Consider the following 25,798-nt stretch of genomic DNA (forward strand, 5'->3'; position numbering starts at 1 on the left):
GCACTGTCCCTGAACTTTTTTAATTGGAGTCTCATGGGCTTCCCTGACCAGGCTGGATATTGGCAATACAGAAAGAAGCAAGGCAGCCCTTACAGTTTGCCTAATAGAAAAAACTCAGGGATTACTTTACTTCCAAAACAGCCACCAGATGGTGCTATCTCAATCTAATTTTCACCGATTAGGATAACAGGCATCTTGAAATGTGAATTAAAAAAAAAATATGTAGACTGTATTTGCATATCTGCTTTGGCACAGTTTATATTAAGCAATACCATCTGGTGATTACTTTGGCACCATCCTAACCTAGTCTCTCACTACTCCGTCTCAGTTTTTTTCCTGTTCTTCTACCCATTCGTCTGTCACATTCACCCTGTATATTTTCCCCAATTCTAGCTTCGAATTCTCAGTTTTCCAAGTCTTCCTTCACTATTTTTCCCCTTCAGTCTTGTTTCTTGTCTCTGTGTGTTGTATGAGTGCTTAAATGTAAATTTAGTTCTTCAAGTTTTTGCTTAAAGAATAGAACCTGGCATGTAATTATTTATAATAGATCCCCAACATATATGTAGTGGCCGTTGAATGAAAGAATGCATGCATTTGTCAAGGGAAATACAGAATGCCAAAATTTTTCATTTGACTTCAGAATATAGTTATAGAGACAAAGATCCATAGTCCTAAATTAACCATAACTGTTAAATGGCACATCATTGAACATACTAAAACTTTGAATTTTAAAAAGAGAAAGATGTATTCAGTCAGTATTTTATTAAACATCTACTGCATGCCAGACAGTTTTCTTGGCACCGAATATTGTAAAAACAAATTTTAAAAAGCAGTAACAAAAAATACCAAACTCCTTGCCCTCATGAGCTAACTCATGGTAAGCTCTTCAAGGGAAAAACAGCAAATAAAGGGACAAATAAGCTGAGTGTGATGATGCTCTCCTTTAATCCTGGCATTCAGGAGATGGATGCAGGAGAATTGTGAATTTGCAGTTAGCGTGGGCTAGACAGCGAGACCCTGTCTCACAAACAAAGGAACAAATTACTGGGTACCAGTGGCTCACACCTATAATTCTAGCTTCTCAGGAGGCTGAGATCTGGAGGACTGCAGCTCCATGTAATCCCCAGGTTGAAAAACCTGTGAGACTTCATCTGCAAATTAACCAGTTGGAAGCATGGCTCAGGTAGTAGTGTGCCAGTGGACCAAGCAAACCAGGCCAGAGCACGAGGCTCTGAGTTCAAGCCCTGGCACCAGCAAAACCAAACAATGAAATATAGAATAGCCACAGAAATGATGAATGTTATAGAGAAAATAAAAACAAATCAGGCAAAGAGGCCTGAGAATACAGATTTGAAGGGGTGTTGAAGCGTGATCAGAGGAGGGATACAACTCAGCAGTAGAGAGCTTGCTTAGTGCATATGAGGCCCTGGGTTCATCCCTTAAAAAAAAAAAAAAAGAAAGAATGAAAAAGAAAAAAGAAAGAAAAAGTGGTCAGAGTTGTTCCAGAGAAAGTAGAGCTTGAGGGGAGGAAGTAGGAGCTAGGTGTAGAGTCATGAGTGGCGGCAGGGTGGAGTATGGGATAGTCTAAGTTGTGAAAACATGGAGATGAATGAGCCAACTAAGCCTGGTGCTGGTGGCTCTTGTGTATAATCCTAGTGATCTGAGGATTGAGGTTCAAAGCCAGCCCTGGCAGGAAAATTTGTGAGACGCTTATCTCCAATTAACCACCAGAAAATAGGAAGTGGTGCTGTGGCTCAAAGTGGTAGAGCCCTAGTCTTGAGTTGCAGAGCTCAAGGACAGTGCCCAGGCCCAGAGTACAAGCCCCATGACTGACAAAAGAATGCAAAGAAAAAGAAAGAAAGAAAGAAAGAAAGAAAGAAAGAAAGAAAGAAAGAAAGAAAGAAAGAAAGAAAGAAAGAAAGAAAGAAAGAAAGAAAGAAAGAAAGAAAGAAAAAGAAAGAAAGTTAGGAAAATGAGCCAGCTAAATGACAACTCTAACTTGCACAGAGGTGATTTGGGAGCGAGCCCCCAAAGCTGGACAGAACTTCCATCTGACAGACTACATGAAAGGAGTATTAGAAGCCATTGAACAGTAAAGCAGCAAACCAAATGTATTATCTGAGAAAGATTAAGATGGATGTAGAGTGGCATGCAGACTAAAGGTTATTTTAAGGCTGGGGATAGAGCACTTGCCTACCATACATGAGGCCCTGGGTTCAAATCCCTGTGCTATAAAAATAAAGGACAGTTAGGGAATCAGGATATGTTAGTATCCTTTGCTGGTTGGTATAAGCCTCTTTTGCATATGACTACACAGACATCTCGGAAATGTAGATAGAATAGAAATTGTAAACATGTTACCCTTAAGGAACTCAGCTGGTATGAGAAGAGAGAAAGAAGATTAAGGAGTTATTTTGAGGGTCATTTATAACATTTTCATTGATAATTTAAAGTTTTTATTAAAACTGTCTTTCTGCTTCTTTAGTCATGAATGATTGCCCATAATAGAAGTGTTAAATTTTTCCTAGGTGTGAATTTCACACATCTGAGTTTTACATGAGAGAGAAGTCACGGGCAGTGTTTTCACCAAAATGACAGTTTTGTTTAAGGCTCAAAGTCTTAATTAGGAAAACATGTTTTATTTATTAATAGAAGGGACAAATATACTTGGAAATATTTCCTCCATTGGTTCCTTCATTCATTTAAAGTCATTTTCTGAGTAACTTCTGTGTTGCCAGCATCATATGAAAGTATTACAGAATGATTAAGAACCAGACTTAGGCTTTACCCACTGGGTAGCTACTGGGTCTGGGGCAAATTAAATGGTTTAGGGTAAATGTGACCATCAAATGTATGTATATTAATGCTTAATACGGGACTTGACAGTAAAAAAAAAAAAGTCAGTTTTGTTATTATTATAGGTATGTTAAATATTTGAGTGGCTTTTAGTTTCCTCTCTCTCTCTCTCTCTCTCTCTCTCTCTCTCTCTCTCTCTCTCTCTCTCTCCTCTCTCTCCCCTCCCCCCATCTCTCTTTGTCTCTCTTTCCTTCTCAAGCCATATCTCCTGTCTAGCTTTTGGCTGATTATTTTGGAGATAGTATCATGAAGACTTCTTTGCCTCATCTGTTTTTAAGCCAAAACTTGCCAGATCTCAGCCTCCTGAGTAGCTAGGATTACAGGTATGAGCCACTCGTTTCCCATATTTGTCTCTGTCTCTGATTCAGTCAAACTGTGTCTCTCTGTCTGTCTCTGTCTCTGTCTCTCTGTTTCTGTCTCTGTCTCTCCCTTTCCCGACCCTTTCTCCTTTGCCAGTCCTGGAGCTTGAACTCAGGGTCTGGACACAGTTCCTGAGCTCCTTTTGCTCAAGGGCAGTGCTCTACCACTTGAGCCACAGTGCCATTTCCCACTTTTTCGGTGATTAATTGGAGATAAGAGTCTCACGGCCCAGAGCCAGGCACCGGTGGCTCACTCCTGTAATCCTAGCTACTCAGGAGGCTGAGATTTGAGGATCTCGGTTCAAAGCCAGCCCAGGCAGGAAAGTCCGTGAGACTCTTATCTCCAATAAATCAGTAGAAAACTGAAAGTGGAGTTGTGGCTCAAGTGGTAGAGCACTTACCTTGAGCTGAAGAGCACAAGGACAGTGCCCAAGCCCAGAGTTCAAGCCCCACGACTGACCAAAAAAAAAAAAAAAAAAAAAAAGAGTCTCATGGCCGGGCTGAGAAGGTGGCTCAGTGGTAGAGTGCTTGCCTTGCATGCATGAGGCCCTGGGTTTGATTCCTCAGCACCACATAAGCAGAAAAAGTCAGAAGTGGTGCTGTGGCTCAAGTGGTAGAGCACTAGCCTTGAGGTGAAGAGCTGTGGGACAGTGCCCAGGCCCAGAGTTCAGGCCCTACGACCAACAACAACAACAAAGAGTCTCACGGCCTTTCCTGCTCTGGCTGGCTTCAAACTGCAATCCTCATATCTTGGCTAGGATTACAGGCATGAGTTACTAGCACCTGGCTCTCTCTTTCTCTTTCTGTCCCAGGAATTGAACCCCGAGCCTAGACAAGTGCTCTACAACTCATACATGACTTTTATCAAGTCATTATAATTGCCCCAATTCTCTCATAATTTCTCAGCATGCTGTGAAGTGCTATATGCACTGGGCACACAGCCAGGCCTCAGAGACCTTTGGTTCAAATCTTAGCTCCCATGTAAATTAATTTTCTGAATGACTATGAGCAACCCCCTGGCCTGGAATAATTCTTCTTTTTATTGGTTTATATCACTTATGGGGGAGGTGGACTTCATTGTTACATCTCCACACGCTTGCACTATATTTATTCCAATCCAATCAATCCCCTGTGTCACACTCCCTGCATCCTTCCCTCTATTGATTCCTTCTTATAGGAAATAAGGGAGCTGGGCCAAACGAACCAATTTTCTACTTGGGAGCTTTAAAATTCAATTATTTAATAAGTTTTTTCAGAAGCATTAAGTTTACAGGTCCTACTTTGATGAAAAAAAAAATTAAGTTTTGGGCTTGGCAATGTGGCTTAGCAGTAGAGTTCTTGACTAGCATGCATGAAGCCCTGGGTTCCAGTCCTCAGTACCACATACACAGAAAATGCCAGAAGTGGTGTTGTGGCTCAATTGGTAGTCTTGATCATAAAAGAAGCTCAGGGGCTGGGAAGATGGCTCAATGGTAGAGCGCTTGCCTTCAATGCATGAAGTCCTGGGTTCGATTCCTCAGCACCACATAAGCAGAAAAAAAAAGCCAGAAGTGGCACTGTGGCTCAAGTGGTAGAGTGCTAGCTAAAGAGCTGAGGGACAGCGCCTAGGCCCAGAGTTCAGGCCCCACGACCGGACCCCCCCCCCAAAAAAAATGAAGCTCAGACAGTGCCCAGGCCCTGAGTTTGAGCCCCAGGACTGGCAAAAAAAAAAAAAAAGTTTAAATCACTGTTTAAGAAACAGCGATTTCTTGAAACAGGTAAGTGTCAGCAGGCTTCCCCTGATGTCTAGGGATTTTTGCTATAGGTCCAAAGCATGGTAGTTTCTCAATCAGGTTCCCTATTTATCCACCAACTGAGTCTTTTGGTTTGGCCTCATGATACGTGTAGTGTGTATCATTGGAAATTTCATATAAGGAAATTTCATTTCTTAACAAAGGGTGTCTTTGCATTCACATAGATTACATCTCTCCTGACAGCATTGCACCATGAACTGAGGTAATTCACAATGAAGGGAGTTCTTGGCAATTAAACTCCCCAGTTAGATTATGAAGGCCAGTGGTCTGATTTATGGGCTGCTCAGGTTCAAGCTTAATTAGGTGTTATAGCATTCCCCTAGCTTTAGCTAGAGTTGAACTCAGAACACTTAGCCAGCAGCAACCATTCAATACCCTTTACTTCCTGCCTGTGGTAGTCAGAGGCAAGTCTATTTTTGCTGAAGACTTTTGTGCTTAGCATCTTTAGACATCAGACAAACTATTGCTGGTCTCGTTGATTCACATAAAGATTTTCTTCCTCTAGTGACTTAAGGAAGGAGTTCATTAGGTTGAATACGATTCATTAGACTTGTTACTGACTTTACTTACTAAGGGAGGTTTGAGGGAAAACATACATAGTGTCCTGGCTCCAGTCCCCCCTCCGCCCCCCTCCCCAACCCTGGGGCTTGAACTCAGGGCCAGGGCACTGTCTCTGAGCCTCTCTGTGCTCAAGGCTAGCGCTCTATCACTTTAGTCACAGCGCCATTTCCAGCCTTTTCTGTTTATGTGGTACTGAGGAATGGAAGCCAGGGCTTTATGTGTGCTAGGCAAGCACTGTACAATAAGCCACATTCCCAGCTTATCCTGGCTGTTTAAACTGTTTGTCACTGACCAGCCATGCCCTTGTACTAGGCTCTGACCTATTCTTAGCCTTAACAATCTGTACATTCTTCACCTCCATCTGGTCTCACAAGGCACAATACTACACGGACATTCTTTCAACCTCCAGTTTTCCTAGCTGAGTAAGTTTGCACGGGACAGGATGTATCTGACTAGTATTCATAACAAAAACTAATCAAGGCTGTGATTTCAATCATGGTCACAAGAGGAATAACTGTTTCATCTGAAGCAGTCTATAGCTAGCTCTATCAAATGTATCAGGCCAATTTTTTTTTTTGCTGCAAAAACAGCAAAATAAAAATGTTAATTAAAACCCACTTAGGGATGGAACTCTGGTTCAAGTGGTAGACTACCTGCCTAGCAAGTACAAAACACAGTGGCTCAAGGATTATAATCCTAGCGACTTGGAAGACAGAGATCTGGAGAATTTTTGAGGCCAGGCTGGGCAAAGAGGACTGTAGACTACAAGTCCATAAATGGCTGGGTGTGGTGGTGTGCCTTTCACTTCAGCTACACTGGGAGGCACAATCAGGAAGATCACAATCTAGGCTTCCCAGGAGAGGAAGTGAGACCCTATCTGCAAAATAACCAGCATACACAGAGCCACAGGCACCGCTCAGATGGTAGAGCAGTTGCATGGCTAGTGCCTGCCTAACAGGTTCAAGGCCCTGCACCTTGTGATAGCTCAGAACCAACTCTATTTAAAACAACAACAATAACCTCACTGAATTCTACGTTTTACTTTTTTTTTCTCTTCTTTTTCTGGACACACAGCCTGGCTTTGGAGCCCAGGCTGGCCTCAAACTGTCATTCCTTGTTTTTCAGCCTCCCCTGAACAGTGGAATTAAAGGTGTATGCTACCATGTCAGGTGAGGGTTTAAGCTTTATGCAGTGATTTTAAAAAGAAAAGAGGGGGAAAAACACATTTCAGTAAAGCTTTGGTCATCCTCAGTTTATCTTTGAGGTGTCTGTTGTGATTCTGTGATATTCTGTATGTATTGTTACCACACCATTGTATTAATTGTATCCCACTGTTGCTAGAAGCTATGGTTCCCTCTACCTTCCAATCCTCCCACCTCCTTATTTCTGTTTGTCTCGTTCTGCATCTTCTTGTTTAGCCTGGCAACACTCCCAGCCCCTTAGTCTGGAAGGAAGGGGGAAAAAAATCCTTGTTTTTTCACCCACCTGGTGATGGAGTGTAGCGTGTGTGTGTGTGTGTGTGTGTGTGTGTGTGTGTGTGTGTGTGTGCAAGCACACACCGCATGCACATGCTTGCATGGCCTCTTGCGTCAGCGTGTGTGTGCATGTGTGTGTGCATGCACGCTGCGCGCACTGCAATCTTGGTGTGTGTGATTGCAAACACACGCACACGCTGGCATCACTCCGTATGTGTCAGAGTGTGTGTGTGTATGTGTTCGTATGCGTGCGTGCAAGCACGTGCTGACCCGCCCGGCCCGCACTCCTGCTGTGCGTGGGCACGCGCGTACCGAGCACGCTCCCGCCCGCGCCGGCGCCCGCGGGCTCTCCCGCAGGCACGCACGCACGCGCCTGCGCGCGCACACGCCGCGGGCCGGGGCAAGCCCGCTCCCGGCGCGCGCCCGGCCGTTTCTATGGGAACCACTCCGGCGCCGGGTCCCGCCGCCAGAGGCCCCGCGCGAGCATGCCCAGTGCAAGCCGCTGCTCTGGCTCGGGTCTGGGTTTCCAGTAAGTGGCGTGCGGGACTCCGCCGAGACTCCCCCATTGCGCTGAGCCGAGAGCCTTTGTGTGCTGAGGGGAGGCGGGGTGGGTGGGGGGGCGCCCGGCGGACACCCCCGCCCGGGGACCCCGGCGGGAACGATGCTCGCCTGCCTGGCCCGCGGGAGCCTCCTGGACGTCCTGCAGGAGGGCTTCAATGAGGTAACCGTCCCGCCCTCCCCTCCCGGGCCCCCACTCCGCACCCCCCTCCGCCGAAGGGCCGGAGAGGAGTCCCCCCCACCCTCACCCTCGTCTCGGGGACCCCCGGGGCGAGCCGTCTGCGGGAGGGGGGCCCCCCCACCCGAGGCGGCGGTGGGCGTGGTGCAGGCTGCGGGAGCGCGGGGACGTCCGCGGGCCGCCGGCCTCCCGCAGAGCTGGCGGGGGACCCCCCCCCCCCAAGACCAGGCAGACGTGAGCGCTTCACGGGCTGAGCCGAGAGCCAGGGTGGCGGGGCCCGGGGTGGGCGGACCGCCACGGTGCCCGGGACGCGCGCCCTCCCCGCGCCAGCCTCAACTCCCGGCCCGCCCCAGGGCTGCGCCGAGAGAGGGGCCCCGCGCCGGGGGCCCGGCTCGGGAAGCCAGCGTTCTGCTCCCCGGGAGCCAGCACTGCAGCCTCGGGTCTGCTAGGTGGGATGGGCGAGGGCCGGAGCCTCTGTATCATTTGCTCCCGCCCCCCCCCCCCCCACCTCTGCCATTTGCTCTGTTTCCTCCTGTTTCTGCATCTCACCGGAGCATCCCGGGCGTCGTGACCCCTTCCTTTTCCCTCTCCTGTTCTTTCCACCGATCTTAAATGGAAGTTGTTTATTTCCGTGGTTGTGGCTGCTGCTGGGCTCGATATTGAACCTAGGGCTTTGGGGGTGCTAGGGAAGTTTCTACCGCTGAGCTGTCTGCACCCCTCAGCCCTTAAGATTCTTTAAGTTTAAAAGCAACAACGAAACAGCTTTTAGTGAAATAACCTAGGAAAGCATTCCCTTTTTGTTTGGGTAGTGGAGTTGAAACCTAGAGCCCGACCCATGCCGAGCACGTGTTGCATCACTGCGCGACACCCCCAGCTTAATTCTCGTCTGCAGTCTGAACGTGACAGGCAAGATGGAAGCACCTTTGTCCTCACACTCCTCTCCCCCTTTTCTCCAGAGGAAGTCAGTCTTGTGAATGTGTGTGTACGATTTTCCACAGCTGCAGGACAGATTCTTTCCCTGGATTTCTGGTTCTAATTAGGAAGTCTTGCAGTTTCTGACCTGCCTTAGAGCCCTCTCCCCCAGGCCTGGCCCCCTGTTCCCCAGCCTTGTTCCTGACCGAGAGAGGAAAAACTGCAGCAATGCTGTCCCAGCCTCAGCAACTGTGCTGGAATTTTCCTTTGGCCGAGGGGTGTCACAATTCATTGAAGGGCAGAGCTTGCATCCCCGCCTGCACTGCAGGGCTCCTCAGCTTTGCACCATTCCTGTCTGAACACATGTAAAGCATTGTTAACAAAGAGGGTGACAGGCAGAGAGTTGAGGTACAGAAAAGCCAGGAAGGTTTTCCATTCTCCCTCTCTGCCTTTGCGTTGCCCGCCTAAGGCTGACCTGTCCACCGGTCTGTGGCAGAAGCTCATTGGGTCGTCCTGCGGCCTCCTCCCTTTTAATGATCCTCCCAGGCATCAGGACTCAGTGTCTGATTAGGAGGAGAAAACCAGCACAGCCCTAGCCCTAGTCATTGTTTCTGCTCATTTTTACTTCTAAATCTTCCAGCTAGGAGGGCTGGCTATGTTTTTCATCCCTGGGTACTTCTGTAAATACCCACTAACCTCCAAATCTTGGAAAGCAAGGGAGACAGGGAAAGTGGGAGAGTTTTCCTGAAGACAAAAGTACAACTTTATTATGAATTCTATTCTGGAATTAGGCAGTAACACCTCTTTTCCCTGCTGATACTTGATTTTTTTTTCTACCCATCCCATAAACTCTCCCCTACCCTCTCTGTGGACCAATGTATGTCTGTCCCTCTCTGTTAGTAGATTTGGGAAAGCCAATAAACACTTTCCATTTTTCTGAAAAAAATATCCTCTACTTAATAAAAACATGAATATGTTCAACTTGACTGGTCCTTTGCAGTTTCAAATAATTCTTTCACATAGATAATCCATTTTATTAAAGAATTCTTTTTGCAGACAGAATCCCCTTTTGTGTTACCGAACAGTGGTATGAGTGGTTCCTTCCAGAATTAGTGGGGCCCTGTTTGACCTAGTTCAGGCTTCAAGGTTCCTTAATAGATCTAGTTATATTCAGTCACTTTGGTTTGAGTCATGCGATACGATGTAAATAGGGCTTAAAAGCCAGCATCAGAATACACTTTTAATTCCTCTGAGACACTTTTTACTGAGGCTAAGAATACTACACATGTATCCAGTCCCCTCCTGGGAATGATCCATATCCGAAGCTATCCTTCATCACCAAGATGCTTTAGAAGTCTGTGTGGTTAGGGGCTATGACCTCATTCTCTGTGGCAGAAAAAAACTGCCATATGAGCTATGGTCCTAATTGGTTAATTATAAGAGAACCCTACAGAGAGAAACCTGGCCTTCTGAATCAAAACATCTCTCCTCTACCCACTCTTGGCCTCTGTTCTCAATTCATATGATATATTATGTATAATGATACACAACAGAATTTTCTTCTGTACATTTCCTTCATCGAACCTGTCAGCCTGGCAAATAATTCACAGAATCGATCCTCATCAATGATGTCAGTATACCCTCCCTTTATTGACATAGTTGGTTTTGTTGGGAATTATCCTTATGATTGGGCAACTGGAATTCCTCGCTCTCCTCTGTGATGGGTTTTCTATAGTTGACAATTTCCCCATTCTGCCTCTCCCTCAAAGCTATTTGTTTTCTCTGCCACTTGATTATTGGTATTATATGAACATTGTCCTCAGTTAATGTGCCAAGATGAATTTCTGCCAGTGTTTTTTTTTTCCTGATGACTGAACTTTCTTTAAAAGACTTTAGTGTTTGCATTGGAAGGTTTTGATAGTCCTAAGATTGTAATAGGATTTGGCCAGTACCATTCATTCATTTAGGAATTGGCCCTTTATTGCTTAGGTGTTGACAAACACTCTACTCAGTTCCTGTTTCCAAGGGATTAATACAGAAAGCTAGAACATAATAGGATGCTTAATGTCATAAAGAAATAATGTTTGTGGGCTGGGAAGGTGGCTCAGTGGTAGAGCGCTTGCCTTGCATGCCTGAGGCCCTGGGTTCGATTCCTCAGCACCACATAAGCAAAAAAGAAAAAAAGCCGGAAGTGACGCTGTGGCTCAGGTGGTAGAGCACTAGCCTTGAGCTGAAGAGCTGAGGGATAGTGCCCAGGCCCAGAGTTCAGGCCCCAGGACCGGACCCAAAAAAAAAAAAAAAAAAGAAATAATGTTTGTGGATGGCTGGAGAGATAACTTCTAGTTAATGATATCATGAAAATCACTAAATATTTACCAACTTTCTTGCTCATTAAAGCTAGAATTTTCCCCCTACTATTCTGGTAGATGCATGCAAGCAATCACTCACTAGACGTTTGCTGAATTACCGTGTTTACCAGGCCTCATGCCAGGCTCTGAAAATAGAAGTCAAATGACAGATTCTGTGTCCTGATGGAGCTCACAGGCCAATGAAGATAAAGAAAGCAAATGCAAAAGTGAAGGAAGAGGTGACATTGTCCCAAAAGAAATATACTCACTACCTGACTTATCAAGTAGTAACCCCTCTGTACAACACCTTAATAATAACAATAAAATTATACTGAAAAAAATAAAGTAAATGCTCAGGGTCCCATACTTGTGGTGATACAGAAATCTCACTTGTGGAGAAGAGTGAACTTCGGAGTGAACACCCGAGAGGCTAGACATTGTACCTGACAGAAAATTAGTTTGGCTGAATGTTAACCTTTTGGGGCCTATCACCTGGCAGGTTTTCCCTACCAGTATTCCTCTTAGTAGAAAAATACAAACTGAAATTCACATTGAGAGGTATCTATTTGGCTGTGTGAAATGGCATATGCCTGTAGTCTCAGCTTCTCAGGAGGTCATAGCAGGAAGATCACTTGGGTCCATGAATTGGAGAACAGCTTGGGCAACATAGCAAGACCTTGCCTGGAAAAAAAATTGATCTGCTTGGCAGTCCTTGAGAAATGGCATGTGAGCCTTTGCCAGGTATCATCGCAGTAAGGGGAGCACTGAGTACTGGCAGGTGGAGTGGCGGGAGCATCACTCCTGAGTGCTTCGTGCTTCCCAGTGGAGTATCATCACATCCCTGGATCCACAGGAGGCTGCTAGACACTTCCACAAATCCTTCTGTGCTTGGCTATAGAATCAAAGGCCTACTAAGTCTTTTTTTTTGGGGGGGTCAGTTATGGGGCTTGAACTCAGGGCCTGGGTGCTGTCCCTGAGCTCTTTTGCTTAAGGCTAGAGCCCTACCACTTTGAGCCATGGCACAACTTCCAATTTTTGAGTAGTTAATTGGAGATAAGAGTCTCACAGGGACTTTTCTGCCCAGGCTGGCCTTTGAACTATGATCCTCAGATATCAGCCTCCTGAGTTGCAACGATTACAGGCATGAGCCACCAGTGCCTGGCCCTGCTGTCTTTAATGTAACAAAGTACCACAACTTGCAGACTTCTTTCTTTCTTTCTTTCTTTTTCTTTCTTTCTTTCTTTCTTTCTTTCTTTCCTTTCTTTTTTTTTCTCTATGCAGACTGATTTCTGTCCTCCCACCAGGTTCCTGGCTTCGTTCCCACAGAAGCCAATGCCAGCTCAACAGATGCTCCCTGGCCGAGAGCTTTCAGGCAGCTTTGTGGTTCTCCTCCTGTGTGATGTGCTGGCTGGGTGTGTGCCACTGGGGGAGGGTACTGGTTTTCAGGTGTCACGGCCTCCCCCCCACACTCCTGGCAGCTTTGAGGGTGTGGGGAGCACTAGAAATGCTTCATTTGCCATGACTGGCCTTATTGTCTGGCCTTCTCAGACCAAAGGCTCGAAACTGACCTTTCTCTGAATGCGTAGTGCTGTTTGTGAGCCGGTGCTCACTGAAGTGCTCACAGTGGTAGCCTCGAGTGGCCAGGCTTAGATAGGGGCTGGGGTTTTTCTAGGACAAGGGATACTCTAGACTAAGAGTGTGGTTACCCTTCCATCCATTTCCATGCATTTATTGAATATCTAACCTTGTAGCATGGATGCATGGAGGATCAGGGATTGTTTAGGAAACTTGCAGTTAATGGAAATTTAACAAGAAGGATAGGAAGTGATGTTTTTCAGAAAACCTTTAGCTCTTCGTATATTATCCTTTGACAAGAGTACTAATATCAAGATCCTGTCCATAGGAAGAAGAAATTCAATGGTGTTTTTTTTTTTTCTGGTGAACTTCGTTTTTCACCTAACTAGCCAGCAAGTACAATGAAGAAATAATTTTACCTAGTTCAGTAAAGGCCTGAATGAGTTAATAGAGGGGAAAAAAGGCATTTAGGCCAGTTACAACAAGATTTCCAAACTTCCGGCCCTGTTTCTCAGCATCCCTGGAACTCTGGCCCTCATCTGCTCACCTTCTGCTGCTGCGGGGTCTCTAAGTTCTACACAGGTATCTGGTTTCACAGTGAAGCCAATGGCTTTCCTGCTCCCCCACCCCCCATTCCAGTCTCAACTGTCTCCTGTACTGCACAAAAGCCCAGCTGCTCTGGTTTCCCAGGAAGGAGCAGACTGCGGGGACCAAGAGGTACCAGGACTTCCCTGGTGAAACCCACTCAGGACTTTTACAACTCTAACCAAACAAGTCCCCCACAAATTCTCTCTGACCTTGAGTCCTAGAGGCGGTTCAAAGCCTAGGCTGGGTTTACAAAGTTGTGTTTGGAGTGAAGAGCAGATCCTGGAAAAAAAAAAAATAGGAGGAAAGTTACATTTGGCAGCAAGAAAGCTTTCAAGGTCATCGTTCCTGCCTGAATGAAGAACATGAAGAACTGTCTGTACTAGAAGAGTTGTAACCCCAATTGTAGGGTAACATGGGGTGTCTGTGAAGGAGCAACCAGCTCACACCATTCCTGACCCTGGACCAGAACATGAATAAATAAAAATCCTCAGTCATTTTAGAAACATCTTTCTCAAAATTGAGATTAGTTCTATACTTTCACCAGTGTAGTATGTCTCATCCTGCCTTAAAAAATTATTGCAAGTACTAGAATCAAACTTGAACTAGAAGAGGTAGGAAATGGAACTTACTGACTCATGGAATCCAAGGAAAATCTGAAAAAAGAAACCACAGAGAGGGTAGGGCACAGCAGAATGTGAGGCATAGAGAACATTAAGAACTCAAATACTGGCAGATTGGCTCCTCCTATTTCTGTCCCTGCTCTCCATATCAGGAGTTTCTTCTGCTTGCATTGGCAGCCTGGCTCACTGCAGCATCTAAGTTTTGTATCTTACAGCTTGGTTTGAGAAAGAGGGAGCTGGAGATGGGAGATATAGGAGGGACTGATTCAATTCCAAAATGCCAGTTCAAAACATTCCAGTGATTGGCTGGGCTTGACTAATCAATTTAGGTAGACCAATCAGCTATGGCTGTGGAGCAAGTGATAGCAGCCTAGTCACCTGACCACTGGATGCAGAGGGATATGTCCTCTGAAACATGAAATCAGTGTGAGCCAGCCGGCTACCTCAGAGAGAGTTAGCTATGCTACTACCAAGGCCCAGCTGGAATGTGTCATTGTCCCCTGGTTCCTCTCCAGCAGTTCTTGGAAACAGACCAACAACAGAGGCATGTTCAAGATACTCTTCATGTTCTAGATATCTCTGTTCTACTGAACCTGTTCTCTCTTGTCTACACTTAATAGTAGACTCATAAAGTGATAGTAAAAGTGATAGTACTAGAAGGAAACAAAATACAATTGTTTATTGGCGTGTAATTTTTTTCTTTGGGTTTGTTTTGAACTGCTACCAAAAAAAAAAAAAAAACCTTTAAAATTTTGCTTTAGTTGCCAGGGTACAGGGAGGAGGTTGGAGAGGTTTCAAGATGGAGAAAAAGATGCCAAGAGAGCTAAGCTCTGAACCCTCAACTCCACCCTACCTAGAGTAGGTCTGTTTTTCCCTATTTAGAATGTCTGGTTTTGCTGGGTACCAGTGGCTCAGCTACTCAGGATCTGAGGATCATGGTTTGAAGCCAGCCTGAGCAGTAAAGTCCACAAGACTCATATCTCTAATTAACCACCAAAAAGCTAAAAGTAGAGCTATGGATCAAGTGGTAGAGTGTTAGCCTTGATAAGAAAAAAAGGAAGGAAGGAAAGAAAAAAAGATCAAGCTCAGGGATAGTGCCTGGTGCACGTGCATGTGTGCAAACACAGAGTTGAGTTTTCATGTAGTCGGTCGTGGGGCTTTTTGCTTTTTTTTTTTTTTTTTTTTTTTGTCGTCGGTCGTGGGGCTTGAACCCTGCCTGGGCGCTATCCCTAAGCTCTTCAGCTTAAGGCTAGTGCTTTACCTCTTTTTTTTTTTTTTGGTCAGTCGTGGGGCTTGAACTCTGGGCTTGGGCGCCATCCCTGCGCTCTTCAGCTCAAGGCGAGTGCTCTACCGCTTGAGCCACAGCGCCACTTCTGGTTTTCTGGTGTTTAACTGGAGATGAGTCTTGTGGACTTTCCTGCCCAGGCTGGCTTTGAACCAAGATCCTAAGATCTCAGACTCCTGAGTAGCTAGGATTATAGGCGTGAGCCACTGGCGCCTGGCTTACTTATAATTTTTTTTTTTTTAATTTTAAGAGAAAGAAGAGGAAGTTAAACAAAAAATTAGTAGTTTAACCCCAAGAAAGTAACAGTAAAAGGGACCATATAAGAGGTGGCTCAGTGGTAGAGCACTTGCCTTGTATGCTCAAGGCCCTGGGTTCGATTCCTCAGCACCACATAAGAAAAAAGCTGGAAGTGGCGCTGTGGCGCAAGTGGTAGAGTGCTAGCCTTGAGCTGAAGAGCTGAGGGACAGTGCCCAGGCCCAGAGTTCAAGCCCCACAACCGGACCCAAAAAAAAAAAAAAAAAAAAAAAAAAAAGAACTAGAAAAGAATGGGTAAATTTTTCATTCATCTCTTAGGCTTTCTAATTGTGACTCTTAACATTCAGAGGCAATAAAACATCAATACACTTGGTTAAAATAAAAATCCTTTTCAGGGGCTGAGAAGGTGGCTTAGTGATAGAGTACTTGCCTCCCATGCATGAGGCCCAGGGTTCGATTCCTCAGCACCACATAAGCAGAAAAAGCAAGAAGTGGCGCTGTGACTCAAGTGGTAGAGTGCTAGCCTTGAGCTGAAGAGCTGAGGGACAGCGCCCAGGCCCAGAGTTCAGGCCCCACAACTGACAGAAAAAAAATCCTTTTCATTGCCAAAAATACCCCCATAAACAAAATGCCTACTCATGAGCTGCAACATATATTAAAAACAAAAGGCTGGCAAAAGTAATATATACAGAACTCCTAAAGATGGGGAACTTGAGGGACAGAGGACTGCACACTTTGATAGAAAAATGTGAAAAAAACAGGAACAAACAATTCATGTGGATATAAAAAAAAGTCAAAGATATAGATTCCCACACCTGCTAAAAAACAATCTGGGCTAAACAACATGGAGACATCATTTCCTTCCTACCATATTGGCAAAAATTAGAATATGGCATGTTCAGTGGACAAGGCTGTGGGGAAACAGGCAGGAAAACAGATGAGTACAACTGTTGTGGTGGTGAGTTTAGCAGCATCTGACATTTGACCTAGCAATTTCATCTTGGTATCTACCCTGAAGCTGGACATCAGTCAACATGAAGACACCTATGTGCAAAGTTACTGATTGCAGCAGTGTTTGTCATTGTGTGTGAGTGTGTGTGTGTGTGAGAGAGAGAGAGACCGAGACAGAGAAAGAGTGAGGGAGGGAGAGAGGGAGGGCGAAGAAGAAGAAGAGGAGGAGGAGGAGGACCCAAATACCCATATGTAAGAGAGTATTCTGTGGCTCCACAAATAAGTAAGGCAGAGCTCTGTTAATCAGCATAAAGTGGGTAAAGAGACCAATTAGTTTGTTTATCCATAGGATATACATGGGAATAGGGTACAAAGGATGAAGAAAGAGCTGGGAATGTGGCTTAGTGGTAGAGTGTTTGCTTAGCATGCATAAAGCTTTAGGTTTGATTCCTCAGTACCACATAAACAGAAAAAAAAGAAGAAGCTGGAAGTGGTGCTGTGCTCAAGTGGTAGAGTGCTAGTCTTGAGCAAAAGAAGCTCAGGGACAGTGCCCAGGCCCTGAGTTCAAGATCCAGGACTAGCAAAAAATAAAAATAAAAAATAAAAAAATAAAAGTAGCAGCAGCAGAAGAGGAGGAGGAGGAAGAGGAGGAGGAATGGGAGGAACGGGGTAGGAACGGGGTAGGAAGAGTAATGGAAAAATGCCTCATTAAAAATTTTATTTATAGCTTTAACTTCCCTCCCTCCCTCCCTCCCTCCCTGCCTGCCTGCCTCCCTCCCTTCCTCCCTCCTTCCCTCCCTCCCTCCCTCCCTCCCTTCCTTCCTTTCTTCCTTCCTTCCACCAGCTCAGAGCCTGGATGCTGTCCCTGAGCTTTTTGCTCAAGGCTAGAGCTCTACCACTTGAGCCACAGCTCCACTTTTGGCTTCTTTTGGTAGTTAATTGGAGATGATAATCTCATGGACTTCACTGCCTTGCCAGTTGTGAACTGTGATTTTCAGATCTCAGCCTCCTGAGTGGCAAGGATTATAGGCATGATCAGCATCTGGCTGTTGCTTTAACTTTCAGAACATTTCAGATAATGTCCCTCCTTACCTCACTAGAATGTGGGAGAAACCTTGAAACAATAGCAAACAAACCTAACTATATTATCCTTATTAATAAGTAGCATACTCACAGAGAAAGGAGTAGAAAAGAACTAACCCAAGGAGAATCCATTCTTTGTACGCTATAGGCTAAAGTCAAAAGAACAGTACATAGATATTACAATTATTTTTTACAACGTACAGGGATGAGGTGTGCTTCAAGGTGTGTGTGTGTGTGTGTTTGTTTGTGTTGGGAGGCTGGGGATGGACCCTCAGAGCATCTTGCATGTTAGACCAGTGCTCTAACCCAGAGCTATGTCCTCAGCTCCTCTTTCGTTCTCAGTGTACAGCCCGATGTGGAAACAGTGGGTGTTTAGTGTTTTTAACACTTACATGTGCTTATGAATCCCTAGGAGATGGTGTTAAAATAGAAGTCCTGACTTGGTAGGGGTGGAAAGGAGCTGGGCATCTGCTTTTCCAACAGGTTTCCAAGCTGCTGAGGCTGCTTCAGTTGTTGACAACCACATAGGGTAGATCACTACATGCGTCCCTGCCTCCACTCAAGCATTGGATGTATAGTAAAAGGATGGCTTAGAGTCAGGTGTGTCCCAAAGGTTTCAGTGACATCATTTAAATCTCAGATGCTTTCATTCAAGTGTAGAAAGACTTTTGGCATGGGAAGGAAGTCCGAACCCCTTACTTTGGCTCACTATCTGGGTGATCTTGTTTTGAGTTTCAGTTTCCAATCCTCAAAGCAGATGACAATAATATCTCCCTGGAAAATTAACATTAGAAGAAAATGTCTAAAGGACTTAGCATAGCCAGGCGCTGGTGGCTCACACCTGTAATCCTAACTACTCAGGAGGCTGAGATCTGAGGATCGCTGTTCAGAGCCAGCCCAGGAAGGAATATCTGTGAGACTCTTATCTCCAATTAACCACTAGAAAACCGGAAGTGGTGCTGTGGCCCAAGAAGTAGAGCACTCGCTTTGAGCTGAAGAGCTGAGGGACAGTGCCCAGGCCCAGAGTTCAAGCCCGACAAAAAAAAAAAAAAAAAGAGGACTTAGCATAGCCGTTGGTTGGCTGATTTTGGTGCCAAGGGCCTCAAGTATGCTAGGCAAGGTTCCACCACTCACTCACTATATCCTCATAGATTGTGAACAGAATAGGTGTTCAGAAAGGTGACATTATCATTTGCGCTGAGGAGAGGGCCACAGCTGTGGCTAATGTGCATGAAAACTGCGGTGAGGAACCTCTAATCAGTTTTGCATCAAAGACAATGAACTCCTATTTTTCAGCCACAGGAAAGGCTATAGTTACTTAAGTAGAAATTGTCATGACCTAATGAAAAGTACTCGTTCTTGTCTATCCTTGCACAATTAACTTTTGCAATCACCTCAGGTCTGGCCTGATGAAATAATGCAAACAAATACGTGTTGAGCACATGTTACTGAGTCAAACAATGCTGAACTGATGTGACTCTGCAGGGAGTGTATTTCAGGCCTTAGCTCCTTTGGGGTCACCACTTAGCTTCCTTTTCTCCTTCAGGACCTCCCCTTCCCTTAAACTTGGGCTTCAAACTCTCAGTACCCAGGAGCCCCACTGTAGCATTTTCCCTTATCAGCCTGCAGGCTTCTCCTTGTTCTTCCATTCCTTTCCTGCTTCTTGAGGTCACAGGGCTCTTTCTAGCCCTATAATACAGTGTAGTGCTTGTGCTCACAGTACTGTTGGACTGATTTTATGTGATGCTCTCCAGGAATCAGGTATGTAAGAGGCTCTGGAAAAGCTTTCTGGGAAAGGTAATGCTTGAGTTAGGACTTAAAAAGGATATCAGAGAGAAAGAAAAGCATGGTGTCTTTGGAGAGTGCATACAGTTTTGGATAGCTCATGAAGGAGTAGGGGTGAAGCCGAATAGGCAAAGGCTAGCTCATGGCTGACCTGAATAACAGCTAAGGAGACTGGATTTCATCTTGAGGATAATGGAAAAAGCATGTATGGAGAGGGAGCTGATGGTGATAATACTACTATTATAGGGAAATTGGTTAGGACTTCTGTGATAAGCCAAGTACTCATATTTCTGCTGTTACTCTCAATGCCTTTTCTAGTCTCAACACATTTTTCTCAAACCAGAGAGGTTCACTCCCAAGGCTCCTTGTGCCTGGTCTGTCTTAGGTGGTCCTACCTTGCCCATGTTAGGCAGAAGATGCAGTCTTGTGTGTACTTCAGAGTGAGCTGGATAGCAGGAGGTCCCCGATACATACACGGATCCCATTTACTGGGCTGTAAAACCAGATCTGCTATGTCCTAGCTATGGGAACAATGGAGAAGTTAACATAACTTATCAAAACTTATCGTACAATGAAAATGTTGACTCTAATGTATTTTGTGTGTGTGTGTGTGTGTGTGTCCATGTTTGTATGCATATATGTGTTCTCTGTAGTATATATTTATATATATATAATTGTAAAGGTGAAGTACATAGGGTTTACAGTTCCATAAGTAAGGAAATGAGTACATGTTGAACATCGTTACCTCATCTTGTAGTATATTTTTTGAGGATCGTATTGAATGATGATGGTGATGACAACAGTACTGACCATTTAGTAAGCCTCAGTTGCATGTCAGGCTCTGTGCCGGGCATTCAGGAACTACTTAAATGTGTGTAGGATACCACAAATAGTGCTTAGTTTTGTGCAGTACATATTAGATTCTCCATCATCTCCTCCTGCTCGTTCACTGCCTGCAGTTCGTTCATGGCTGGTACATTATTGCCTCAGCGCACTCTCCCAAAGACTTTATTTCCACAAATCAACAAGAGAGCAAAACTAATGTCGCTTTAATTTAAGATCAGGAAGCAGCCAAGGAGTAATTTCCAACTTCATTTCATTAAGGCAGTACTTGGGACTTAGAGACAGCTGTACTTTAAGTAAATTAAAATTTAATACAATTAGCCCTGGAACTTAATTTTTAGGTTCAGGGTCTCGGGCTGATGCAGAAACCAAACAGAGCTGCTGCCTGAATTATGACATTGTTCATGTGCTAATTAGATATAAGTGCCCATCTTCTAACCAGATAATTAGAACAAACATCTGAGTACATGTTCTGTTCAAGGGACAAAATGGATTATGTCAGGTTGTCCAAAGGTTGGGATACATTAGTCACATGTTTCTACCTGGTTGTCTTAAGCAAATCATAGTGATGATGTTCACCATACTCTTTCCTTTGTGTCAGTTTTATGCAACCAGATCCTCTTTGGCAATATAAAAACACGGATTAGAACTAACTTGGCGGCAATCCTAGGATTAAGGGATCAAGAGAGTAAATCTTGTATTGGCTGTGAGATGATTTCATATAAGTCTCATTCTGAAGCAATCAGCAATGGAAGAGGCAGCTCTGAGCTGGGGTTGCTGTTTATTTCTGGTTCGGCACCATTCATTTGTGTGAGTGCCACAGTCCACCATGCCTGTGTGCATGAGGGATTGTAGTGGAGAGTGTGGTGGGTTCCTGGAAGCAGTGAAAAACTGGCTGAGCTCCCAGGTCTAGCCCTCCTCACTGTCAGCAGAGGAAAACTCAAGGAACGCAGGAGCCATTTGTCTTTGAGACACTCAGCTGCTGAATTTATGCTTTCTGGGCCACCCAAGTCAATCTTTATCTCTGAAGATAGGCATTGAACCTGAGAGTTTTGGAACACATGTTCTAGGCCTGACCACGATAGAGTCTTAGCGTCTTTGTTGTTGTTGTTTGGGTACGGTCTGGCTGCTGTCCCTGAACTTGTTTTGCTCAAGGATGGTGCTCTACCACTTGAACCATTTCTGCCTTTTTTGTTGCTTAACTGGAAACAAGAATCACACAGACTTACCTGCCCAGGCTGTCTTTGAACCATGATCTCAGATCTCAGCCTCTTGAGTAGCTAGGATTACAGGCATGGGCTACCACCTTTATTTTTTCTTTCCCACTAAACCACAACTCTCAGGTGGCCTTAGAGGGTGCACGATAGGAGATAAGATAATGTGTCACTTTTCCCTTATTTCCATCTTTTGTTTTCCAGCAACAGCTACAGGCCTACGTGGCCTGGGTGAATGCACAGCTGAAGAAGAGGCCATCAGTACAGCCTGTGCAGGATCTGCGGCAGGATCTCCGGGATGGGGTGATCCTGGCGTATCTCATCGAGATTGTTGGTCAGTTGGCCCTGGACTCTGACGCTAGCATAGACCAGAACATGACCTTCTATATCCTCCATATGCCCTTCAAAGCAGGTTGTTTCTTCTTTAGAATATATGGCAATGAAAGTAGGGAAGACGTAACATATTCAAAGTTAATTCACTTATTTAGTGGTCAATAACCACTGTGTGCTTGGAACTGTATATGTTTGGGTGTATGCTGGGCCTATTCTTTCAGGAGTCTCCCAGTCCAAAGTCAATACTATTCATGTTCTTAGTATTCTGGTTGGCTAATCAGAGTATATGCAGAAAGGACAACCTCTGCCTAGTCTTTGGGGTTCAGGGATGTCTGATCATGTGGAATGATGACTAAATTGAGGCCTGCCAGAAGAACCTACGTCTAAACTGAGACTAGATGAGGAAACTGGCCAGGCAAACAGAATTTGTCACCTTTCTGTAATATATGTTCCATAAAAGAATTACTCTTCCTGGAGCCTGGGTATCATACTTAATACATGGTAGTATCAAACCTTGTCTTCTTAGCATTTGTCCATAACACTGTTATTATTTCTCTCATTGAATGGTAATTACTTGAAATCCATTTGCTTACCCACTTTTTCCTTCTGTATGGATTGGGCTCCATAAGACCATGTTTAGTAAATATATGTTTTCTTTCCATGACCCCTAACCAAGGGCACAAACTGTGTACTCAAACATTTATAATTAGCCCACTGGCCTTGCTTGGAGTTCTTGAGGGTTATGGGCCTTGCAAGTGTGTGGGAGAAGCAAGGTTTAGAACAGTGCCCCCACCTCTGTGCTTACCTGTGGACAGCTCATGTATTCTTCATTGTGATAATAACAATGGCAATAGTAATCAGAGCTGTCAGGATTAAGCACTTTCTACCTTGTTAATTTCACTTAATCATCACACCCTTGGGGAACCAATGTTATTATTCCTACTTCCAGGAAACAAGCTGAAAGAGAGGATTTATTGATTCATTTAAATTTTTTTTTTCAGTTATGGGGCTTGAACTTAGGGCCTGGGCACTGTCCCTGAGCTCTTTTGCTCTACCACTTTGAGTGACATCACCACTTCCAGTTTTCTGGTGTTTAATTGGAGACAAGAATTTCACAGCAGGACTTTCCTGCCTGATCTGGCTTTGAATGACAATCCTCAAATCTCAGTGTCCTGAGTAGCCAGGATTACAAGTGTGAGCTACTAGTGCCCAGCTAGGATTTTTTTCTCCTTAATCTTATTGAGTAGTTTCTGTCAAACAGAAACTACAAACTCAAAGCATGCTGCTTTGAGTATTTATGATATGGGTATAAATATAGGTTGAGTGTGTTTCTTATCCAAAATGCTTGGGTTAAAAAATGTTTTACATGTCATAGTTTAAAAAAATTTGGAATATTTGACTATAATTTAACCACTTATCATTTAAGCATTACTAATCCAAATATTTGAAATATGCAGTGCTCCAAAATCTGAAACTTTTTGAGCACCATCTGGATTAGGCATAGCCAACCCATACTAATGTTTTACTCCATTTGTAAAGTTTAGAGAAGCTAAGCAACTCTCCACTCACATAACTAAGTACCAAAATGTTTGTACAGCCTGGATCTGCTTTCATTCCAAAGCCCATTTGAAACCTTTAATGTTGCAATTACTTAAATAGGTTACACATGGGCTCGTAGGAAATCCAGATGCCACCAAAGAATATGAAGCCCAAAGCCTTTTTCTCTACCTCTGTCTACCAGCTCCTCATTCACCATTCTAGAAACAGCCAGTTTTACATTCCTTACATTTCTTTCCAGAGATATTCTGTGCATCTAGAAACAGTATGAAAATATATTCTTATTTTTCCCAAACCCAGGTCGTGTGTGTGTTTTAAGGGATGAATCCAGGGCCTATGCATGCTAAGCAGATCTACCACTCAGACATATGCCCAGCTCTAAATACAGCTTTTTGTTGAGACTTTGCTATATAGAAATAACCTCAGCCTAGTGCTGGTGGCCCAGCTACTCAGGAGGCTGAGATCTGAAGATCGAAGCTAGCAGCCAGCCTGGGCAGGAAAATCTATGAAATTCTTTATCACCAGTTAAACACCAAAAATCAAAAAGCTGGACATGGAGTTGTGGCTCAAGTGATAGAGCACTAACTTTGAACAAAAATGCTCAGGGAGGGCTGGGAAGGTGGCTCAGTGGTAGAGTGCTTGCCTTGCATGTATGAGGCCCTGGGTTCAATTCCTCAGCACCACATAAGCAGAAAAAAGCCAGAAATGGTGCTGTAGCTCAAGTGGTAGGGCACTAGCCTTGAGCTGAAGAGCTGAGGGACAGTGCCCAGGTCCAGAGTTCAGTCCCCATGACCGACCAAAAAAAAAAAGCTCAGGGACAGTGCCCAGTTTGTGAGTTCAAGCCCTAGGACTAGCACACACACACACACACAACACTTCAGGGTCTCTTCTCAGATTTGTTTGTTTAGCCATGAACTTTTCCTTGAGTTTTATGCATGAATAGCCAGCTTCCTATTCAATATTTCCACGTGGAGGTCTTATTTGCAGCTCTTAACTCTCTATGCCCTACCAGTCCCTTTATCCTGCAAGCATGAGCCACCAGTGCCTGGCTTCATTTCTTGAAATGATATTAATGTTAACTTAACTTAGTTGTTATCTTCCATCCCTATAGATATAAACTTGGTGAGGGAAAGAATTTACTTGTCTATTGCTTTCTGTTGTGCCAGAGCAGTGCCTGGCACCCAGGTGGATGGTTGGTGAATAAATGTACCCATAATAAATTCATAGGCATTCAGGGGTAAATCTGAACCTTTGAAGGTACTCTCCTCTTCCCCATCCAAAGTACAACCTCTAAGATTTAATTTGCCTGTATACTTATAAATAATTGTGTCAAATATTCCCTCCCTTGTTCCTGGCTATTATATCACCTATGACACCGTATCTTTTCTCTCTCATAACAGCAGGAGAGAAGCTGAGTGGTGTACAGTTGAGTCCCAGTAACCAGCAGGAGATGAAGAGTAATGTGGAGAAAGTACTACAGTTTGTGGCCTCCAAGAAGATTCGTATGCACCAGACATCAGCTAAAGGTCAATGTTCTTCATGTCCTTCATGGACAGACCACACTCAGCTTTAGTGGTGCTCACAGCCTCTACACCTTGGTCCTGTATCAGGGGCTCTGAGTGGATTGAAATAGAAACAGCCTCTTGAACTCTTTTTTTTCCCCATAAAGATAGGTATCTTTCTCCTTCTCCTCCCCCTCCTCCTCCTCTCCCTCCTCCCCTCCTCCTCCTCTCCCTCCTCCCCCTCCTCCCCCTCCTCCTCCTCTCCTTCCTCCACCTCCTCCCCCTCCCCCTCCTCCTCTTCTTCTTTCTTCTTCTTCTTCTCCTCCTCCTCCTCCTCCTCCTCCTCCTCCTTCTTCTTCTTCCTTCCAGTCCTGGGGCTTAAATTCAGGACCTGAGCACTGTCCCTGAGCTTCTTTTGCTCAAGGCTAGCACTCTACCACTTGAGCCACAGCCCTACTTCTAGCTTTTTTTATGTATGTGGTACTGAGGAATCAAATCCAAGGGCTTCATGCATGCTAGGCAAGCACTCTACCACTAAGCCACATTCCTAGCACAGTAAGTATCTTCTTGAGATGGAGTGATTATCAAAATCCAAATGCTGGGACTGGGAATGTGACTCAGTGGTAGAGAGCTTGTCTTGAATGCATGAGGCCCTGAGTTCGATTCCTCAGCACCACATAATTAGAAAAAGCCAGAAGTGGCACTGTGGGTCAAGTGGTAGAGCGCTAGCCTTGAGCAGAAGAGCTGAAGGACAGCACCCAGACCTAGAGTTCAGGCCCCACGACAGGAAAAAAAAAATCCAAATGCTTTGGATTGGAGCATTGGGTGGAGATAGAAATTCTCTATTTATTTAACTAATCACAGTTTGTTTGAATAGGAATAGAAAAAATATTTCAGAATTTTCATTTATCATCAGTGAAGACAAATAGTATTTTCAAATTCTGTTGGTTTCCTGACCAAATATTATTTCAAATTATTATAACCTATGGTGATGGTGGTTTTATATTTTTGTTGGTTATGGGGCTTGAACTCAGAGGCTGAGTGCTGTCTCAGAGATGTTTTTGTTTTATTTTTCCTCAAGGATAGTGCTCTACCTAAGCTACCACTCTACTTCTGGTTCTCTGGTATATAATCAAAGATAAGAGTCTCAAGGACTTTTCTGCCCCA

The 25,798-nt window shown here is 44.6% G+C and overlaps 1 protein-coding gene and 1 long non-coding RNA gene across 5 annotated transcripts in view; one reads left to right on the forward strand and one right to left on the reverse strand.

The window, feature by feature from the left end:
• The window catches only part of Dixdc1 (DIX domain containing 1), a 71,873-nt gene that overhangs the window by 2,148 nt on the left and 43,927 nt on the right, over positions 1–25,798 (forward strand). The window contains exons 1-3 of one of the 4 annotated variants that reach the window (XM_070038427.1): positions 7,620–7,765; positions 21,444–21,651; positions 24,530–24,655. In XM_070038427.1, the coding sequence (XP_069894528.1) occupies positions 7,706–7,765; positions 21,444–21,651; positions 24,530–24,655 (394 nt within the window). In that variant the 5' untranslated portion in view covers positions 7,620–7,705. Of the gene's footprint in view, positions 1–7,619; positions 7,766–21,443; positions 21,652–24,529; positions 24,656–25,798 lie in introns of those variants that run through there. The other 3 variants (XM_070038425.1, XM_070038426.1, XM_070038428.1) reach the window with 3 other exon arrangements.
• LOC138838931 (uncharacterized) lies at positions 8,964–14,023 on the reverse strand. Its single transcript, XR_011375799.1, has 3 exons — positions 13,833–14,023; positions 13,413–13,482; positions 8,964–9,047 (listed from the first exon to the last, which is right to left on the reverse strand). It is a non-coding gene; the product is annotated as an uncharacterized lncRNA (long non-coding RNA).

This window comes from Dipodomys merriami, unplaced genomic scaffold (genome assembly GCF_024711535.1).
Source record: "Dipodomys merriami isolate MVZ:Mamm:240054 unplaced genomic scaffold, mDipMer1.0.p SCAF_29, whole genome shotgun sequence".
Lineage (NCBI taxonomy): Eukaryota > Metazoa > Chordata > Mammalia > Rodentia > Heteromyidae > Dipodomys > Dipodomys merriami.